Source organism: Zootoca vivipara, chromosome 1 (assembly GCF_963506605.1).
Source record: "Zootoca vivipara chromosome 1, rZooViv1.1, whole genome shotgun sequence".
Taxonomy (NCBI): domain Eukaryota; kingdom Metazoa; phylum Chordata; class Lepidosauria; order Squamata; family Lacertidae; genus Zootoca; species Zootoca vivipara.
In genome coordinates, this window is record NC_083276.1 from 103,093,299 (window position 1) to 103,111,554 (window position 18,256).

The 18,256-nt window shown below is 41.2% G+C and overlaps 1 protein-coding gene across 48 annotated transcripts in view; it reads right to left on the reverse strand.

The window, feature by feature from the left end:
• NEB (nebulin) overlaps positions 1–18,256 on the reverse strand; it is a 165,752-nt gene that overhangs the window by 91,223 nt on the left and 56,273 nt on the right. For all 48 annotated transcript variants that reach the window (XM_060279866.1, XM_060279768.1, XM_035131587.2 and 45 more), the window contains 22 exons: positions 18,013–18,120; positions 17,275–17,586; positions 16,938–17,144; positions 16,497–16,601; positions 15,352–15,459; positions 14,031–14,342; positions 13,193–13,396; positions 12,118–12,222; positions 11,913–12,020; positions 10,437–10,748; positions 9,631–9,834; positions 8,796–8,900; positions 8,585–8,692; positions 7,725–8,036; positions 6,528–6,731; positions 5,479–5,583; positions 5,272–5,379; positions 4,139–4,450; positions 2,870–3,073; positions 2,011–2,115; positions 1,607–1,714; positions 55–366 (listed from right to left, as the gene is read on the reverse strand). In XM_060279866.1, the coding sequence (XP_060135849.1) occupies positions 55–366; positions 1,607–1,714; positions 2,011–2,115; positions 2,870–3,073; positions 4,139–4,450; positions 5,272–5,379; positions 5,479–5,583; positions 6,528–6,731; positions 7,725–8,036; positions 8,585–8,692; positions 8,796–8,900; positions 9,631–9,834; positions 10,437–10,748; positions 11,913–12,020; positions 12,118–12,222; positions 13,193–13,396; positions 14,031–14,342; positions 15,352–15,459; positions 16,497–16,601; positions 16,938–17,144; positions 17,275–17,586; positions 18,013–18,120 (4,068 nt within the window). The remainder of the gene's footprint in view (positions 1–54; positions 367–1,606; positions 1,715–2,010; positions 2,116–2,869; positions 3,074–4,138; positions 4,451–5,271; positions 5,380–5,478; positions 5,584–6,527; positions 6,732–7,724; positions 8,037–8,584; positions 8,693–8,795; positions 8,901–9,630; positions 9,835–10,436; positions 10,749–11,912; positions 12,021–12,117; positions 12,223–13,192; positions 13,397–14,030; positions 14,343–15,351; positions 15,460–16,496; positions 16,602–16,937; positions 17,145–17,274; positions 17,587–18,012; positions 18,121–18,256) is intronic.

The window sequence follows — 18,256 nt, forward strand, 5'->3', positions numbered from 1 at the left end:
TTTGGGGAAAGACACAAATTCACTGGCTGTGTTTATTCTGCATAGCTTACTTACATCACTCTGGAGATCATAGGCTTTTCTAGCTTGGATGACGTCATTCTGATCTGGAAGGCAGGTCCACTGGTGCAGATAATGACGGTAATCGATATCACTGACCAACTTCTGGCAATTCTTAGCGTGCAACACTTCCAGCATGTCCACAGGGCTAATATACTTAGTCTTCCATTTCTCAAAGTCCTTCTTATACTCCCTCTCACTCTGCATTTTGGCTACATTCATAGAATGCACAATTTTCGGGTCATCTTGCACACTTCGAGCTCCAATATGGTGGCCAAGCTGCTTGCGATAGCCTTCTTTGTATTTGTACTGAAATAGATATACATGTGTAAACCATCTACCCATAAGAATATTAATCAGATAGCTGCATTGGAAAATCCCACATTCTGTGAGGATTGTGACAGTATTTTTCCCATCTAGATAGCATCTTTTGTCCCTATGCTTGTCCCTTCATTTTCCTATTTCATCATACGTATTTTCTAATAATCTTTCAAGATTTTGCTCCTTTGGCAAGGTAAGCTTTATTTTCTTCTTCAATCCTTTATTATTCATGGATAGGAATGAAAAAGCTCTTTAGGTAGTTCCAATGTCTTGGGTAATGCTTAAGCACCTCCCACCATCTTTCTAGTTTCGAAAGTACTTCGCTATGTGGGAATCAAGTGGGGGCTTTCATGAACCACAAGTCCGCGGTCCCTTGGAGATGCAGAGCTTGTTCACAGTACTTTGAATCTCAGCTCTGAATTAATACCAATATATTTCTTCCCTGGATTTCATCTCTTTTTTTAAAAAAAACTACCGGTATTTTGCAGCTGCCTTCAAATATTTTTCCTTTCTTTTCCACTAGGTTTTAAAGCAACATAGTAAAACAAAGGAAATGAACAAGGAAATCCATCTGGCTAAGTCCATTTCACCACACTGTGAAACTGTCCAGTGGGTTGCTAACAGTTCCAAAATTGAAGCCCAAGTTTCTGCTTCAATTATTATTTCCTTCCCATAAATGTTTACAGCGAGTGGTTTTATCAATTAATATTCCACACAGTAAACATTTCCTGCTATTAATAGATGAGCTGTAGTTAATACATAATTAACTTGACTTTGAGTTTTCTTTTAACTTGCCCTTTCACTAACTGTGAAATAATTGTTTGAGGGTTTCATTGTAGCTTGTATCATATCAAAACCCTATGAAACATTACTGTCTTCCTATATCATGCCTAAGACTCTCCTCGTGCCACTCTGCTTTCTATTTACTACATCTCCTCAGGCACCTTTTTCAATACTCTATTCTTAATGCTACTAAAGAACCCTGTTCTTTTGTCCCCATAATTCACACAATAAATTAGTCCCTTAACAAAGGAAACCAAAATTGTGGAAGGAAATGTAGCTTCTCTCTAATATTGCCTTTCATGGATGCCTAAAACATCCACAACAGTCGCACATACTGTAGAATTGAGTCCACAGTTTCGATTTTTTCCTCTCTTTTTTTTAGAACAATAAATGCTTTCCTCTTTTTTTAAAAAAATGCTATACATAGAACACATTGGGTACACACATCACTGGCAATATTTCTGGAAGCCTTGGCAGCTTGAATTGGGATAGCATCTACACGTAAGTCATAGCCGTCCTTCTTTGCCTCCTCCATAGCCAGTCTGTATAATTTCTGTAAGGAAGAAGAACATGTTTACTTCATTGTTATCCATGCCTGCGTCCTTCATGTCCACACACATGTATAATTTTACATAACTGACTGAGGTTACATAACTTTTACCATAACTTGACTGTGCTGCACTTAAACAAAACCCTCCAGGGGAACTCTAGCTTACTGAGCCTCAACAAATCCTAGCCATCTGGTGACTATGGGGCCCACATCCCTTGCAAGAACCATAGATGTTGGCTGAAATATTTGCAATCTCCCTTGGAATGGAGAAATCCTTTTTTCATCCTAGTGGCACTCACATGACTATAGTTTAGCTTGTTGAATTTTGACAGCATGATTTCAGGTGTATCAGGCATTACGTGGATTGTAATCTTGTCTTTATCCCAAGCTTCCGTATACAAACGCTGTGGAAGAACATAAGCACAAGAGACAGTGGTTATAAGGACAATCGTTCAGTAATCTTAGGGCTTTTTTGTTTTTGTTTTTTTAAGTGAGGGCCTCCTATGAAAATTGCATTAAAATAGCCTGCTGAGGCAGAACTTCGCTGCCTTGAACTATGGTGCTGTAGTCGAAACAAAATAAAAAAATTCCTTCCAGTAGCACCTTAGAGACCAACTAAGTTTGTCATTGGTAAGACTGGGTGGAGTTCAAATCTTCAATCAGCCATGCAGCAAACTAGGTGATCTTGGACCACTCATGATCTCTCAGCTTAAATCTACCACACAGGTTCCATATGAGAATGAACATATTATTTGTTCATATTTAAGTCTACCTCATGCAAAAGGCTCCAGCTTCTTCCAATTCATGAACTTTGCAATAAGATATCTGAAGAAAATGTCTAAGATATGTGAAGCGAAATGTTTTGCTTGCAGAGAAATGTACAGGGGTCATAACCATGTTAGCTTTTGACTATGCCAATACAGCTTTAAAAGGAGCATTAACTGTATGTCGTATTGCAAACATGTAATATAAACCCTGACCAAAGCTAGGTACTTTTAAACCCCTTAAGTTAAATGGCAAAAGTTAAACAAGATGCAAAAAGCTCCCCAACGAAAATAAGTGAAAATGGAAAAACTTTGGATCGCTTGTGCCCTGTAATAAGACCCTGCAACATTTGGGCTGCAATACTAGTTTCTCAGCTGCCTGGCTCAGATTCACCTTGTTCATTGTTTCTGCATTATGCTTGGCCAACTCCATTTCAAGAGAATCTGTCACACTGGTGAATTTGAATTTGTCTGGTGGCTGACGATACTGCTTTTCACTTAGGATCTCTCCAGCCTTCTTGGCTTTTTCCACATCCAGTGAACCAATAGGGACCCAGCCAATGCCTTTCATCCACTCAAGGTCTGCTTTGTAGTTATTCTGTGAATAAGAAATTCAAAGGATCATTGCTAAAACCAAAAGCTCTAGAGGACCCTTGCTTTGGGGGGGAGGGTGTCGTCTGATTAGGATGCCAGAAAGAGAGGGGGGGGAAATGTGTGTACGTACGTACGTACACACACACACACACACACACACACACCACAATGAGGTGCTGGTACTCATGTTCGTATAAAAGTGCCACAAGTGTCAGGATAACATGGCTGCTATGGGGATGGGGAGGATGTTGGGATTTCAGTCTCACATTGCTGATGTAACATGATGCAGTGGTACCTCGGGTTACAAACGCTTCAGGTTACAAATGCTTCAGGTTACAAACTCCGCTAACCCAGAAATAATAGCTCAGGTTAAGAACTTTGTTTCAGGATGAGAACAGAAATTGTGCTCTTGCGGCGCGGCAGCAGCAGGAGGCCCCATTAGCTAAAGTGGTGCTTCAGGTTAAGAACAGTTTCAGGTCAAGAATGGACCTCCGGAACGAATAAAGTTCTTAACCAGAGGTACCACTGTATCCATGTTGACATTCCTGTACTGTTGTGTACTGTTATGCCTGAGAATGGAAATGAGTCTCTGTAACTTCCGCTCCTTGTCCTCTCTCTCTCTGCTCTCGCAACAGAGAAGATGTGTGTGAGGCACTCTGCTCACACTAGCTATGCTTTGTTGTTGTAATTCGCTGTAAACAATAAAAGAAATTCAGAGCGCTACATATCTGACAGTCTGCTTCCTGCTGATACTCTGCTGCAGCCCCGGGAGGGGTTTTTCTACCTTCCCCTCACAGGGGGGCTGCCGATAGGAAGGTGTCAGTCCTCCGTACCAATGACTACTGCCACCATGTTTGCTTTTTGTTACTTCACATTGTGCACTGGCAACACCTGAAAGTTGTCTGGAATTAGAGATGGGTTAGGAGAAGAGAGCCAAGATTGATAGAGCAGGCTGGTGGAGGGGAAGGATTCAGTTCCACTCACCCTCATATCCCACCATCTGACCCCCCCACTTGATTTTATACCTTATATTATGTTTAGTTGTGCCCAAACGTAAATTAGTACTCACATCACTCTGGAGATCATAGGCCTTTCTAGCTTGGATGACGTCATTCTGATCTGGAAGGCAGGTCCACTGGTGCAGATAATGACGGTAATCGATATCACTGACCAACTTCTGGCAATTCTTAGCATGCAAGACCTCCAGCATATCCACAGGGCTGATATACTTGGTCTTCCATTTCTCAAAGTCCTTCTTATACTCCCTCTCACTCTGCATTTTGGCTACATTCATACAATGCACAAGTTTCGGGTCATCTTGCACACTGCGTGCTCCAATGTGGTGCCCAAGCTGTTTGCGATAGCCTTCTTTGTATTTGTACTGAAATAGATATACATGTGTAAATTGTCTAACCATAAGATTATTCATCAGATAGCTGCACTGGAAAATCCCACATTCTGAGAGGATTGTGACAGCATTTTCCCCATCCAGATAGCATCTTTCTTCCTTATCTTTTTGCCACTTCATATTCCTATTTCCTCATACAGATTCTCTAATAATCTTTAAAGATTTGTTTCCTTTAGGAAGGTATTTTTTTATTATTATTCATGAATCTATTAAAAAATGGACCAGTCATTCTGTTTTGTGTTGTTTTCAGAAGGGGCAGCTTTAAAGAAAAACAACAGGAAAAAATGAGAAATGCGAGCATTAGCCAAATCTAACTGTAAGTTTGAATGACAAGCCTGGGTTGGATGACAGGCCAAAGTTCCATGCAATTCCCTCCTCTAGCTGACAATAGGTGACTGCTACATACTAGGAATCAAGTGTAACTATTTTATCTTAAGGATTCAGGCATGCTTTGGATTCCACCATCACCAGTTTGGGCACTCGTGAAAACTTAACGTATTCAATGAATATTCCTATTAATGATGGATTGACTATATCAATAACACAGGGGGGGAGCTACAGTTCATCTATCTAAAGCATCACAAGATTAGCTGTATCAGTTGTAATAAATGAGGGATTCACATCTCACAGCCCTTTCAACAATTCAAACCAGAAAGCAAAAATCCACCTATTCAGCAAGTGAGCCATAAAAAAATGTTGGGATTTTTCTTTTAAGTAATAAAGGAAGTGGGTTGGGAAGATGCAATTCCTATTACATGACAGCATCTGACAACTCATGAAACAGAACTACTTACCTCGCTTGCGATGTCTCTTGAAGCTTTAGCGGCCTTGATTGGAATTGCATCCACACGAAGATCATAACCCTTTCTCCTGGCCTCTTCCAATGAAAGTTTGTATAATTTCTAAAAGTATGGCAAATATTGGTTTAATGTTTAAAAATAGAGCACTTGTTTTTATTCTCAACTGGTTTTCTACCAAAGATTTTAAAGAAATTTACTTACATCACTATAGTTGATCTTGTTCTGCTGTGACAGTATAATTTCAGGAGTATCTGGCATAATGTGAATGGTGGTTTTATCCTTATTCCATGCATCAATATACTTGCGCTAAAAAAATAGTAAATAGTAAAAAAAAAGGTAAATAAATTATTTGATAAAGGTAGTAGCAGCTGCCAACAATGGTAATTCATTCATTCGTTTGTTTGTTTCTAAAATCTCTTAGAAGCCCTACGCAATCATGAAACTGATAAAACCATTGAAGTTTCCAAATTGCCTCCAAGGGCAGCCCCACATAGAAAACATTGCAGCAATCAAATCAAACCAGAGCATGGAGTACTTTGGCCAAGTCTTCTCTGTAGTTGGCATACCAGCTGTAGATGTAAATGAACTAGGCACTGAGGCTGCTTGGGGCTCCACTGACAGAGACGGGTCCAGAACATCCCAATGCTTGCACCTGCTCCTTTCCAGAGGAACTTTGAACACACACCCATCTTTTCCTGGTTCCACTACAATTTATTGACCAGCATCTAATCCATTACCACCTCCAAGCACCAGACTAGCACTTCAATCTCCTCGTGTGCTCCAGATGGAACACAGAGCAATAGCTTGGTGCCATCCACATATTAGTGCTATTTCACTCCAAATCTCCTGTTGAGAGGGGTCCCAACTGTCTGCAGATATATATTAAATAACAAGACGGGGAAAATGCTCATGGTGCCAAACAAAGCCCACCATATCCACTTTCTGGAAGTGGCTCTGATTCAACCAGTATGAAAACCATCAGCTTTGTTACAAAATGGTTGCTGCCAGGGTATGAAAATAAGAATGAATGCAATGTGCCTCCTCTGCACAAAAAGTTAAACTCTTAATTAGTTAATTAGAGTCAGAAAACAAACATGGAGAAAAGTAGTTATCTTTATAAAACCACTAGGCACATTCCCAAGAGTGATCAGAGCCTGCATATTCCCAGTCGCAGCATTGCTAAACTAACCAGATTTCTTTATATATTTGCTCATATGGGTTTTAAGGAAAGGGGCATGAATGAAACTCACATGGTCCATAATTTCAGAATTATGCTTTGCCAAAGCCATAGGCATAGAGTCAATGGGACTTGTGAATTTCAATTTGTCAGGATGCTGTCTGTAGATATGGTCACTCAAGATCTGGGAGGCTCTCTTATTCTTCTCAGCTTCCAAGGAACCACTTGGAGTCCAGCCGATGCCCTTTAGCCATTCAAGATCTGCTTTATACAAATTCTGTTTGAAAAGAAACAAGCAGGGAGGACAATAGTTCCATTAAAACCTTCCATTACAATTGAGGATTTTTGCCTTCATAATTTATAATCCACATAAACTAAAGAGACTATTGTTACACTGACCATTTGTGTTAGCACAGATTGAACAAACAATAACTTTTAAAAACTCTTTTAATATATAACATGCATACTATCTAAACAGAATGCAGCTGCAGTGGTGCCTTGCAAGACGAATTTAATTCGTCCTGCGAGTCGCTTCGTATAGCGAAAAATTCGTTTTGCGAAGCGGCTCCCATAGAAACGCATTGAAGTGCGGTTTCCCATAGGCTGCCTCGCAAGACGGGGGGAAATCATCTTGCGAGGCATCCTATGGGACGAAAAAATTCGTCTTGCGAAGTGCACCATAGGAAACTTTGTCTTGCGAGTCTCCATTGAAATCGCAAAATGAAAGCAAGTTTTTTGTCTTGTGAGGCATTCGTCTAGCGAGGTACCACTGTATTAGGCTGATGATTGGGGCAGCCCAATCGACCCATCTTTCATCAATCCTGAAGGCACGTCGCTGGCTGCCAATGAGCTGCTGGGCCCTATTCAAGGGGTTTGTACTAACATACAAAGCCCAAATGGCTTGAGACCCAAGTACCTAAAGGAGCACTTCCCTCATTTGAACAATCTCGGGTCCTATAACTGGCAGGGGATTCCCTGCTGGTTCTGCCTTCGGTGGGTGCTAAACTGTTGGTGCTGCCCAGTCTCAGGGCTTCCTTGGTAGTGGTTCCCCCTTTGCGGAGCAAACTTCAGCAGAAAGCCAAATGTACATCCCACAGAAAGGTGTTCTGGACCTCTGGACAGTTTTCAATCTTTGTTTCGAGATCCCGTCGCAATTATAATTGCCGGCTGTTTAAGGAAAGGCTTTCTTCACACAGAAAATGGTCGTTCAAATCCGCTGGCCCTGGGATAATCTAATGTTTAAAATGCTTTTTCTTATAAAGATACTTACATCGCTCTGAAGATCATATGTTTTCCTGGCATGCACAACATCACTCTGATCTGGAAGGCACGTCCACTGGTGCAAATAATGACGGTAATCGACATCACTGACCAGTTTTTGGCAATTCTTAGCGTGCAAGACCTCCAGCATATCCACAGGGGTGGTATATTTGGTCTTCCAGTTCTCAAAGTCCTTCTTATACAACCTCTCACTCTGCATTTTGGCTACATTCATAGAATGCACAAGTTTTGGGTCGTCTTGAACACTGCGTGCTCCAATGTGGTGGCCAACTTGCTTGCGGTAGCCTTCTTTGTATTTGTACTGGTGCAGGGAAGAAACATATGTGCATACTATAAATCATCTACCCAGAAGACTGCTTGTTGTCAGGCAATTTCTTTGTTTCTGCACTTATACCGAATATGATTCATGAATGTATTAAAAAACAGACCTCTCATTCTGTGTTTTTTTCCCTTTCAGAAAGGGACAGCTTTAAAAAAAAAAACAGGGGGGAAATGTGAGCATGAACCAAACCTAGGTGTAGGCTTCCTGGTATATCTGGGTTGGAAGACAGGTAAAGTTTCATATACCCGCTAGCTTACCACATGTGGGTGCCACATACTGGGATCTAAGTGAAACTATTTTATTGGAAGGACTGAGGCACATTTTGGATTCTGCCATCAACATATGTGGGCACCTACGAAAACTTACGTATTCAATGATTATTCCTATTTATGATAACTGAAAATATCAGTAACATAGGGGGGACTATTTAGCCTATTTGGGACTATTTACTATTAAGGGAAGGTGGTTGGGAAGATGCAATTCCTATTATATAACACATCTGACAACCCATGAACAGGACTACTTACATCGCTTGCGATGTCTCTTGAAGCTTTAGCGGCCTTGATTGGAATTGCATCTACACGAAGATCATAACCCTTTCTCCTGGCCTCTTCCAACGAAAGTTTGTATAATTTCTAAAAGAATGGCAAAAAGTGATCGTGTGTTTAAAAACAGGGCACTTGTATTTCTTCTAAACTGGTTCTCTGCCAAAGATTTTTAATATTTTTTTTTACTTACATCGCTATAGTTGATCTTGTTCTGCTGCGACAGTATAATTTCAGGAGTATCTGGCATAATATGAATGGTGGTTTTATCCTTGTTCCAGGCATCAATATACTTGCGCTGAAAACCAGTAAATAAATTATTTGATGAAGGCAGCAGCTACCAAGGATGGCAAGTTGTTTGCTTCTAACATTTATCAGAAGTCCTTCAACATAACATCGTAGTCATAAAACAGATAAAACAGTTGGAGTTTCCAATTTGTGCTCATGCCCGTATAGAGCACATCACAATACTCCAGACTGGAAGTTACCAGAGCATGGAGTACTGCGGTCAGGTCTTCCACCATCTCCAAGCACCAGTCAATCTCCTCTGATGCTTCAGATGGAACAGAAAGAGATTGCTGGGTACATCCCACATATTAGTGGTATTTCACTTCAAATCTCCTGGTGACAGGTCTGAATATTTCTGATAGATATTAAATAACATGTGGGGGGGGGCACTCATATTGTCAAACAATGCCCTCCCCATAACTACTTTCTGGAAATGGCCCTGATCCAACATGTATGAAAACCATCACTTCGCTACAAAATGGTTACTGCCAGGGTGTGAAAATATGAATGGAATGTGCCTCCTTGGCACAAAAACGAAACTCTTAATTAGTTAATTAGGGTCACACAACCATCATGGAGGAAAATAGTTAAAATGATAAAATCACTAGGCAAATTCTCAAAGTGATCAATCAGAGCCTGCATATTCCCAGTCGTAGCATTGCTAAACCAGCCAGAATATACGATTTCTTGATATATTTGCTGATCTGGGTTTTAAGGAAAGGGGCATGAATGAAACTTACATGGTCCATAATTTCAGAATTATGCTTTGCCAAAGCCATAGGCATAGAGTCAATGGGACTTGTGAATTTCAATTTGTCAGGATGCTGTCTGTAGATATGGTCACTCAAGATCTGGGAGGCTCTCTTATTCTTCTCAGCTTCCAGGGAACCACTTGGAGTCCAGCCGATGCCCTTTAGCCATTCAAGATCTGCTTTATACATATTCTGTTTGAAAATAAACAAGCAGGGAGGGCAATAGTTCCATTAAAACCTTCAATTACAACTGAGGATTTTTGCCTTCACAAATTATAATCCACATCAACTAAAGAGACTATTCCTATACTGTCAACTTCTGTTAGCACAGATTGAACAAACAATAACATTTTTCAGCTTCTTATTAATCTTGCTAGGTTTTAATATGTAACATGCATGCAATCTAAATAGAATGCAGCTATTAGGTTGATGAGCAGGGCAGCCCAATAGAACCATCTACTACCAATCCTGAAGGGGATGAGTTGGGACCACTTTCTTGCTCACCATAAGGTGGGACCTAGGCTTTGGGCTCTGACTTGGCATACCCCTTGGAACAGGCAGGTCTTGGCTCCCTCAAGGTTGAAGTTAGCTTCCCACTCTTCTGACTTATGAATAATATGTTCCCTCATTTGACCCATTACTCTGGTCTCACTGTTTTGCTCTAAGATCCAGGCACAATTATCATTATTTGCTGTTTAGACAGGTTTTACCCCCAAAAGGAATTGTGGATAAAATCCACCAGGCCTGGGATAGTCTCATGCTTAAAAGCCTTTAAGAAAAAAGAAGATACTTACATCGCTCTGAAGATCATATGTTTTCCTGGCATGCACAACATCATTCTGATCTGGCAGGCATGTCCATTGGTGCAGATAATGACGGTAATCGACATCGCTGACCAGCTTCTGGCAATTCTTTGCCAGTAAGACTCCAAGCATATCCACGGGGCTGGAATACCTGGTCTTCGATTTTTCAAAGTCTTTCTTGTATTCTCTTTCGCTCTGCATCTTGGCTACATTCATAGAATGCACAAGTTTGGGGTCGTCCTGTATGCTGCGTGCTCCAACATGGTGGCCGAGCTGCTTGCGATATCCAACTTTGTACTTGTACTGTGGGAAAGAGAAAATTATTTTCACTAACTTCTCGCTCTAATTACATTAAGAGATGCTCGACTATTTATAAAGGCCTTATCAAATGATCATCCCTCCAAAACTTGATTTGATCAGGACATCCTAACTTATATAATCAGGCGTTTCAGCTCAAATGGTTGGGCATGACCAACAGTCATTTAAGAGTTTATGGAATCAAAGCAATATCGTGTGATTGTAGTATTGTAAAACATTAAGCAGAATTTAACCATCCTTCTGTGTTAAGGTTTGCCTGTCTGAACCAAAATGGCAATTCTACCTCAGAAGATCCTGGGTACATTTGCAAGACTCAAAGTGGACTATTCCAGGGGTGCGTCAGGGACAGGCTTGGATGTGCAGGAACCTAAGCCATCATTGCTATCCTGATACACACAAAAAAGGCTCTCTAAGCTACGCCAGCCCTGGAGCTGGTAAAGTTAATAGCTTTCCATTATCTGCAACTGGGGGTGGGAAGGTAAAAAACAAACAAAAGGATGAAAATGCTGCCAACCCATCCCACTGAGCCAATAGGGCTATGGATGTGGCAGATCTCCTCCCAGGTATATAAGATTGCCCCACCAATAAACAAAGTATTTATTAAACCATTAATACAATAACTTAACATGGAGTTCCTTCTACCAATCTGCCAGCACAGCAGCACTTCTGCCTCTTCCTATTTCTCCTACAGACTGGCTCAGAGCTGGAAGGAGCTTTGAATTGCTCACTATTAGGACTTATTTTTTATTCATCAAGGGAACTTATCATATCATGAATGTTGATTCAAGATAGCATTCCAATTTACAAAAGAGAAATAAGAGAGAAGCTGAAGCCAGGCTTTGATTTACATTCATATTTATATGTGTTCAAAAGCTGACACTTTTCAAATCAAAATTCATTCATCTCAGCTATTTTAATGATTATACAAAGCACTGCATTTATTTTTTGAGAAACTTCAAAACAATTCCCCCCCTTAAGGTTTAGTTGATAAATATAATAAAAAGAAAATCAGTGAGTGCACATATGCATAACTAAATGTATATACACACACATCCCTTAGATAGTTCACAACGTTAACAATGTGCTGAATCAAAGATTTAATAAGCAGCATTGCCATTTTGCTGTTAACCAGTGGAATGAAATACTTACTTCACTGGCAATATCTCTAGATGCTTTTGCAGCCTTGATTGATATGGCATCGAGTGGAAGGTCATAGCCTTTCCTTATCAATTCTTCAAATCCTAACTTGTAGAGTTTCTAATGAGAGAACCATCAGAAAGTTAATCACTGTGGAAGCCCAACAAGAAAACAGACAGTTCAAGCATCCTCTTGTGCTATCCAGCATCATACTTACATCACTCGTGTTAATTAAGTTGGCTCTGGACAGGATAATCTCAGGAGTGTCAGGCATGATGTGGATCTGAGTCTTGTCCTTATCCCATGCTTCTCTATAAAGTTTCTAGAAAGAATGGAAAGAGTGAATAATAATAATAATAATAATAATAATAATAATAATAATAATAATAATGGGCCAGTAAGAACAAACACCAACTTCAGCACAGTACAAAAGTACATCAAGCCAATGTGAAATGTTGGGCAGGCCATTGCCCAAGTGGAAGGCGTTCTGTGGCATGTTGTGCAAAACCTTGCGAAAGAGACTGTGCAGGACTTGTGCTGGCAGGTATTGTGCTACCATGCACCTTGAGACATTGCTGAATACCTGGTGCACATAGGAGCCAACTCCTAGGGCTGAGGTCCCTTTGTCCGCCGCTGCCATCCCCCAATAAAATATTTGGAGGGCTAGGGCCCCCAAAGATGATGGACATTGCCATTCAAATGGTGTGTGTGTGTGTACATTGCATCATGCGATTATCAGGGGCGGGGCTTACCTCCCCCCGCCCCCAACAATATTTTATCCAAGTTGGCACCCCTGCTGGTGCCTTGTTGTGGGGAGAATCGGGAGATGAGAGTTGCTCAGTACCAAACAAATGTAATTATATCCTCCTTCACAGGATATGCTTACGGGGGGGGGGGAACCCTATCATTTTCCTAAATAAATCCCTAGGTCCAGAAACTGAATTTCCATTTTTATACCAAATTCATCAAACTGAAAATAAAAATGCACTGATCAAAATTGCTACAGAATCCTTTGCATGTTCACCTGAAGCCAACTCCAAGCAAAAAAGGAATGTACTCTTGAACTAATTAAGGCTGCAGTCCTGAACATGCTCCCCAGAGAGCCCAGTTAAATACAGTGGGGACTTATGTCCGAGTAGACATGCATTGGATGTGCTGTAAAGCAGTTAATTATGCTACAGCGCACGACTCACTCGCTCGCTCACTCCTCCCCACTACCATTCACAGCCGATATTCCCGCTGCTGACACCTGCTCCTCGAGAGCAGCACATACTTGTGCTGAGAATACTTACATCGCTCCTATGCTTGGCATTTTCCTTTGCCAAAACCACCTCCATTGAATCAGGGATACTTGTGAATTTAACGGTGTCTGGAGGCTGGCGATATTTCTTTTCACTTAGAATTTCAGAAGCCTTCTTGTTCTTTTCCGATTCTAGAGATCCGTATGAGTTCCATCCAATGCCTTTCAGCCACTCAAGATCTGTTTTGTATGCATTCTAGCAAGGAAGAAAACATATATGAGATCCATTTGGTATTGCAAATAACACTGAAGAGGATTTTAACTTTTGGTCCTATTCCTATTCCCCCGACATATGTTAATAATAAATAAATAAATAAATAATAATAATAATAATTTTATTAATAATAATTGTATTTATTTATTTATAGCCTGCCCATCTGGCTGGGTTTCCTTAGGTACCTCTATCATTTGGCTTGTTATTTAAATAAAGCATACAAATAAAGCATACAAAGTTCTGCAAAGTTTGAAAAGCAAGTAAGTATGGCCAAGAACATGGCCAAAAATGTACACACTGAGAAGACTAGTGCAGGAGGGGAGGCAAGGGAGACATTGTTTTTAAGGCACCTTAAAACTCAGAAAAGAAGTTTGACAAAAAACGAATTAAGAGATTAAGCAAGCTGGGTATCAGAAAAGATTGGGAACATATTCCAGAAATAGCAAAAACGAGGATGAACAAGAGCAATAAGATGTCAGGGAGAATGAAGGACGTAAGCAGGGACCTACCAGCATTAGGGTAGGTAAGAGGCTGGAGGAGCCTTGAAATCTGCCTTCACAAACAAATATCATTTCTGATCCCCCAAAGCAAGATATGGTTTATAAATACGACTTACATCACTTTGTAATTCATATACTTTCTTAGCATGGATGACATCATTTTGGTCCGGGAGACATGTCCACTGGTGCAGAAAATGGCGGTAATCGACATCGCTGACCAGCTTCTGGCAATTCTTTGCCAGTAAGACTCCAAGCATATCCACGGGGCTGGAATACCTGGTCTTCGATTTTTCAAAGTCTTTCTTGTATTCTCTTTCGCTCTGCATCTTGGCTACATTCATAGAATGCACAAGTTTGGGGTCGTCCTGTATGCTGCGTGCTCCAATGTGATGCCCCTGTTGCTTGCGGTAACCTTCTTTGTACTTGTACTGAAATCACAAACAAAGTTTGTTGCAAAGACAGGAACGACAAAATCCGGAATCGTTAGCAGATCTATCCCAATGGAGGCGCCATGTCAGAACTGTTTGCAAATGTGGCCTTTTGTGGTTGCTGCTGATTCAAAAGCAAAGCAGGTCGCTCATTCACTTGGGAGCAAGCCCCCCCTTGAACTCAAGGGGGCCCTACTTGTCAGTAGACATGCCATAAGGCTGCTCTGGAAACAGGCCCCCCCAAAAATCAGCACAGTGGCAGCACTACACTCCCAGCCTGGCATGTTTTGGTGAAAACTAGATTCCACAGGTGGCGCTGTGGGTTAAACCACAGAGCCTAGGGCCTGCTGATCAGAACCTCAGTGGTTCGAATCCCTGTGATAGGATGAGCTCCCGTTGCTCGGTCCCAGCTCCTGCCCACCTAGCAGTTCAAAAGCACACGTCAAAGTGCAAGTAGATAAATAGGTACCGCTCTGGCGGGAAGGTAAACGGCGTTTACGTGCGCTGCTCTGGTTCGCCAGAAGCGGCCTTGTCATGCTGGCCACATGACCTGGAAGCTGTACGCCGGCTCCTTCGGCCAATAACGCGAGATGAGCGCCGCAACCCCAGAGTCGGTCATGATTGGACCTAATGGTCAGGGATCCCTTTACCTTTTAGATTCCACCACCAATAGCCTGCCTTCATTAAAAATTGCTTGATAACTACATGAGGGGCAGTGATAAGACTTTTTCTTCATAGGGGACCTTGGAGAAATCATACGGAAGGACATCTATTATTCTACAAGGGAACCATAGGTGCTTTGGCTGGTCTGCTGGTATACACAACACGGCACCTCAGAGGTGAGGGAGAAAGTACTTTGCATTCACCCAGTTGGCAGGGTACCTGGAAGAGTGATGCGAGGGTGAAGTTCGATGGAATGCAACAAGCTCTGGCCCTGAAAACCATTTACATGACTGAGTCATAGAGAACGTGACTGAATGCATCAAAGGTGTACTACAGTACTACTTACATCACTAGCGATGTCCCTCGATGCTTTTGCAGATTTCACTGAGATTGCTTCAGCGGTGAGGTCATAACCTTTCTTCAACAATTCTTCCCATCCAAGTTTATACAGTTTCTAATATGGAAAGCAAGAAGAGCAACAAAAACAACAACAACTCAAAACATAACAGGCATTTCTTCCACTGGAAAAAGAATATATAAGAATATGTTTTTGGAATATTTGAGCGTGGAACAGTTAAGAAATTGCACAAGGAACACCAAATAGGTCTTAGCTTCCCTCAAAACTCCTGCGCTATTATAGCTAGGCCAGAATTAAATTTCATGAGCGAACATTTTTGTTGCAAAAAAAAAGGGTGTGTGTGTGTGAATGATTGAGCCCCTTGAAATACTCTTCAAAAGATGCTCCTAAGCCTTTTTCACAGTGGCTCACTCCCAATCTTTATTGCCTCAGCTGGCAGATGTTTGGGCACACACACACACCCCGCATCCCTCAACACCGCAAAAAGGAGTCTTGCTGGCTATATGATCCTGCCAAGCAGGGATCATGAAGCTAGGGAGATGTCACAATGCCACAAAAATGGGTAAACATTGCAGCCCTAATTTTTGCAGCCCCGGCTTTTTCTTTTTCAAAAGGCTATTGCTGAAACAGGAGTTGCTTTTCACAGGGAGGAGAGGCATTTTTTAAAAAAAGGCATATCACCACCTGTTTCAACTCATTCTAGTATTGCCCAAGGAGAAATCCTAAAATTTTCTTCAGATTTCATTTGAGGTGAAATCTGGTGACAATCTCGTTATGTTCAGAGACCCCTTGAGAAATTCTGTTAGTGTTTCCCCAACTCTTTGCTTTCCCTGTTGTTCATTCAAAGGGGGGCAGGAAGGTTCTGAAATTCCCTTAAAATGTCGCTTTAGATAAAATGTGGTGACAATACAGAGGGGTGCAGATAGCCCTGAGAAATTTCACTAGTGTGACCACTAATCTAGGCTTGCTTCAAAACTCCTCATGTTTGGTCTGACATGAAGCACTTGGTTCAAATTTCACTTCAGGTGAATGTCAAATACAATTGGAACAGCTAACAAAATATATCTGAGCCAGAGAATTTGCATACGAATAGTATATTAACCAACACAACGCATTGTTACATATTTCTATACCTGGCTGTAATTGTACTTGTTTGCTTTGGCCTGCATAATGTCAGGTGTATCTGGCATCACGTGAATCTTCGTCTTATCCTTCTCCCATGCATCTATATATGAATGCTATTAGGGAAAATAAAACAAAATAAATCAATGCAATTGTCCATTTATACATGCAGTAATGTTGCCATACTAATTTTAAAGTTTTTTTTTTACACTTTTAGATATAGTAGTCATTTGGTATGATGTCACACCTCACAGCAGCCATTTTGTTTTATGCCATACACTCAGCAGTGGCCATTTTGTATTATGCTAAACACCAGGGCAGACATTTTGTTATGCCATGTCCCTACATCAGCCATTTTGTGACTGGCACTAACAGCACCCTCTCAAAATTCCAAATGTACCCAATTGGTCCAAACAAGACAGATTCTTTTCACATTGGGTAATGACAGTCACCTTATTCATGACACCAGCATTGTGTTTCGCAAGTTCCATGTCCATTGAGTCCATCAGCTTCTTAAATGGGAAATGGCTTGGATGCTGGCGGTACTTCGAATCACTTGCAATTTCAGTGGCTTTCTTACACTTTTCAACATCCAGTGACCCAGCAGGACTCCAACCAAGTCCTTTGTACCATTCGTTGTAATCTTGTTTGTATTCATGCTGCAGGTAGGAGAGAATAACACACAGCCAAAGTTGAGCAGCTCTTGGTTGCAGCAACATAAACCATCTGCATAAACACATGAGAAATATAGCCACTGGCTGGTCGTGAAAAGAGAATGCAAGGTCTTACATTGCTTTGAATCCGGTTCATGTTTCTTGCCAGTTCTACATTAATGGCATCTGGCAGGAGGATATATTTGTGGAGGAGCTTTTTGTAGTTGGTGTTGGTGATATTTGCTTGAGCTTCCTTGGCAGCCATGACGCTGAAAGTATCGCCCGGGGTGTGGTACTTGGTCTTGCTGGTTTCGTAGGCTTTCTTGTACTCGCGATCCGACTGCATCTTAGCTACTTGCATGAAATGAACAAGCTTTGGGTCATCTTGGAGGCTGCGGAAGCCAACAAGCTTGCCCTTATCCATTTCATATCCCAGTTTGTATTTGTACTGCACAGAAGAAGACAAACAGAACATAAGCAAGGAAGTAAAATTTAATGTCAGGAAGGTTAGAAATACAAACATTTCTTCATCTGTGATAATGAAATCAAAAGGGTACATGAGGTTCAACTTAAAAACTAATAAAATATGACAGTGGGTCAGATCCAAAGGTGTCTCACCATTTTGTCCCAAATAAGGCTGTCTTTGTATAAGCTCCCCACACTGTACTCCCCAGCACCACCTCCCCTGTTGTTCTGGAGAGGACCCAAACCTTCTAGAGCAGATTTTCAGTGGCGTAGGACAAAGTGGGACTCCAGACCCATTGGGTCAGTGGGAACAGTTTTTCTGCTCACAAAAGCTTTGGATCTGATGCAATGTATGAGCTTCAGCTTTTAGAGTAGCCTAATTTTAAATATTTTGGCCTTAAAAACTTACATCACTGGCAATGTCTCGGGAAGCCTTAGCAGCTTTAATGGAGATTGCATCAGCCCTCAAATCATATCCCTTCTTCTTATCTTCTTCCATGGAAAGTCTGTACATTTTCTGTGTATTCAAAGAAACAAAATAATGAAGGCTTTGCAGTGCATGCTTTTGTATGGAGAGAACATTCTATCCAACTGCTAAGTAAAGCTTTCATTGACCTTTTTGGGCTTTCATTGCCTTTTTTTCTACCTAGCAT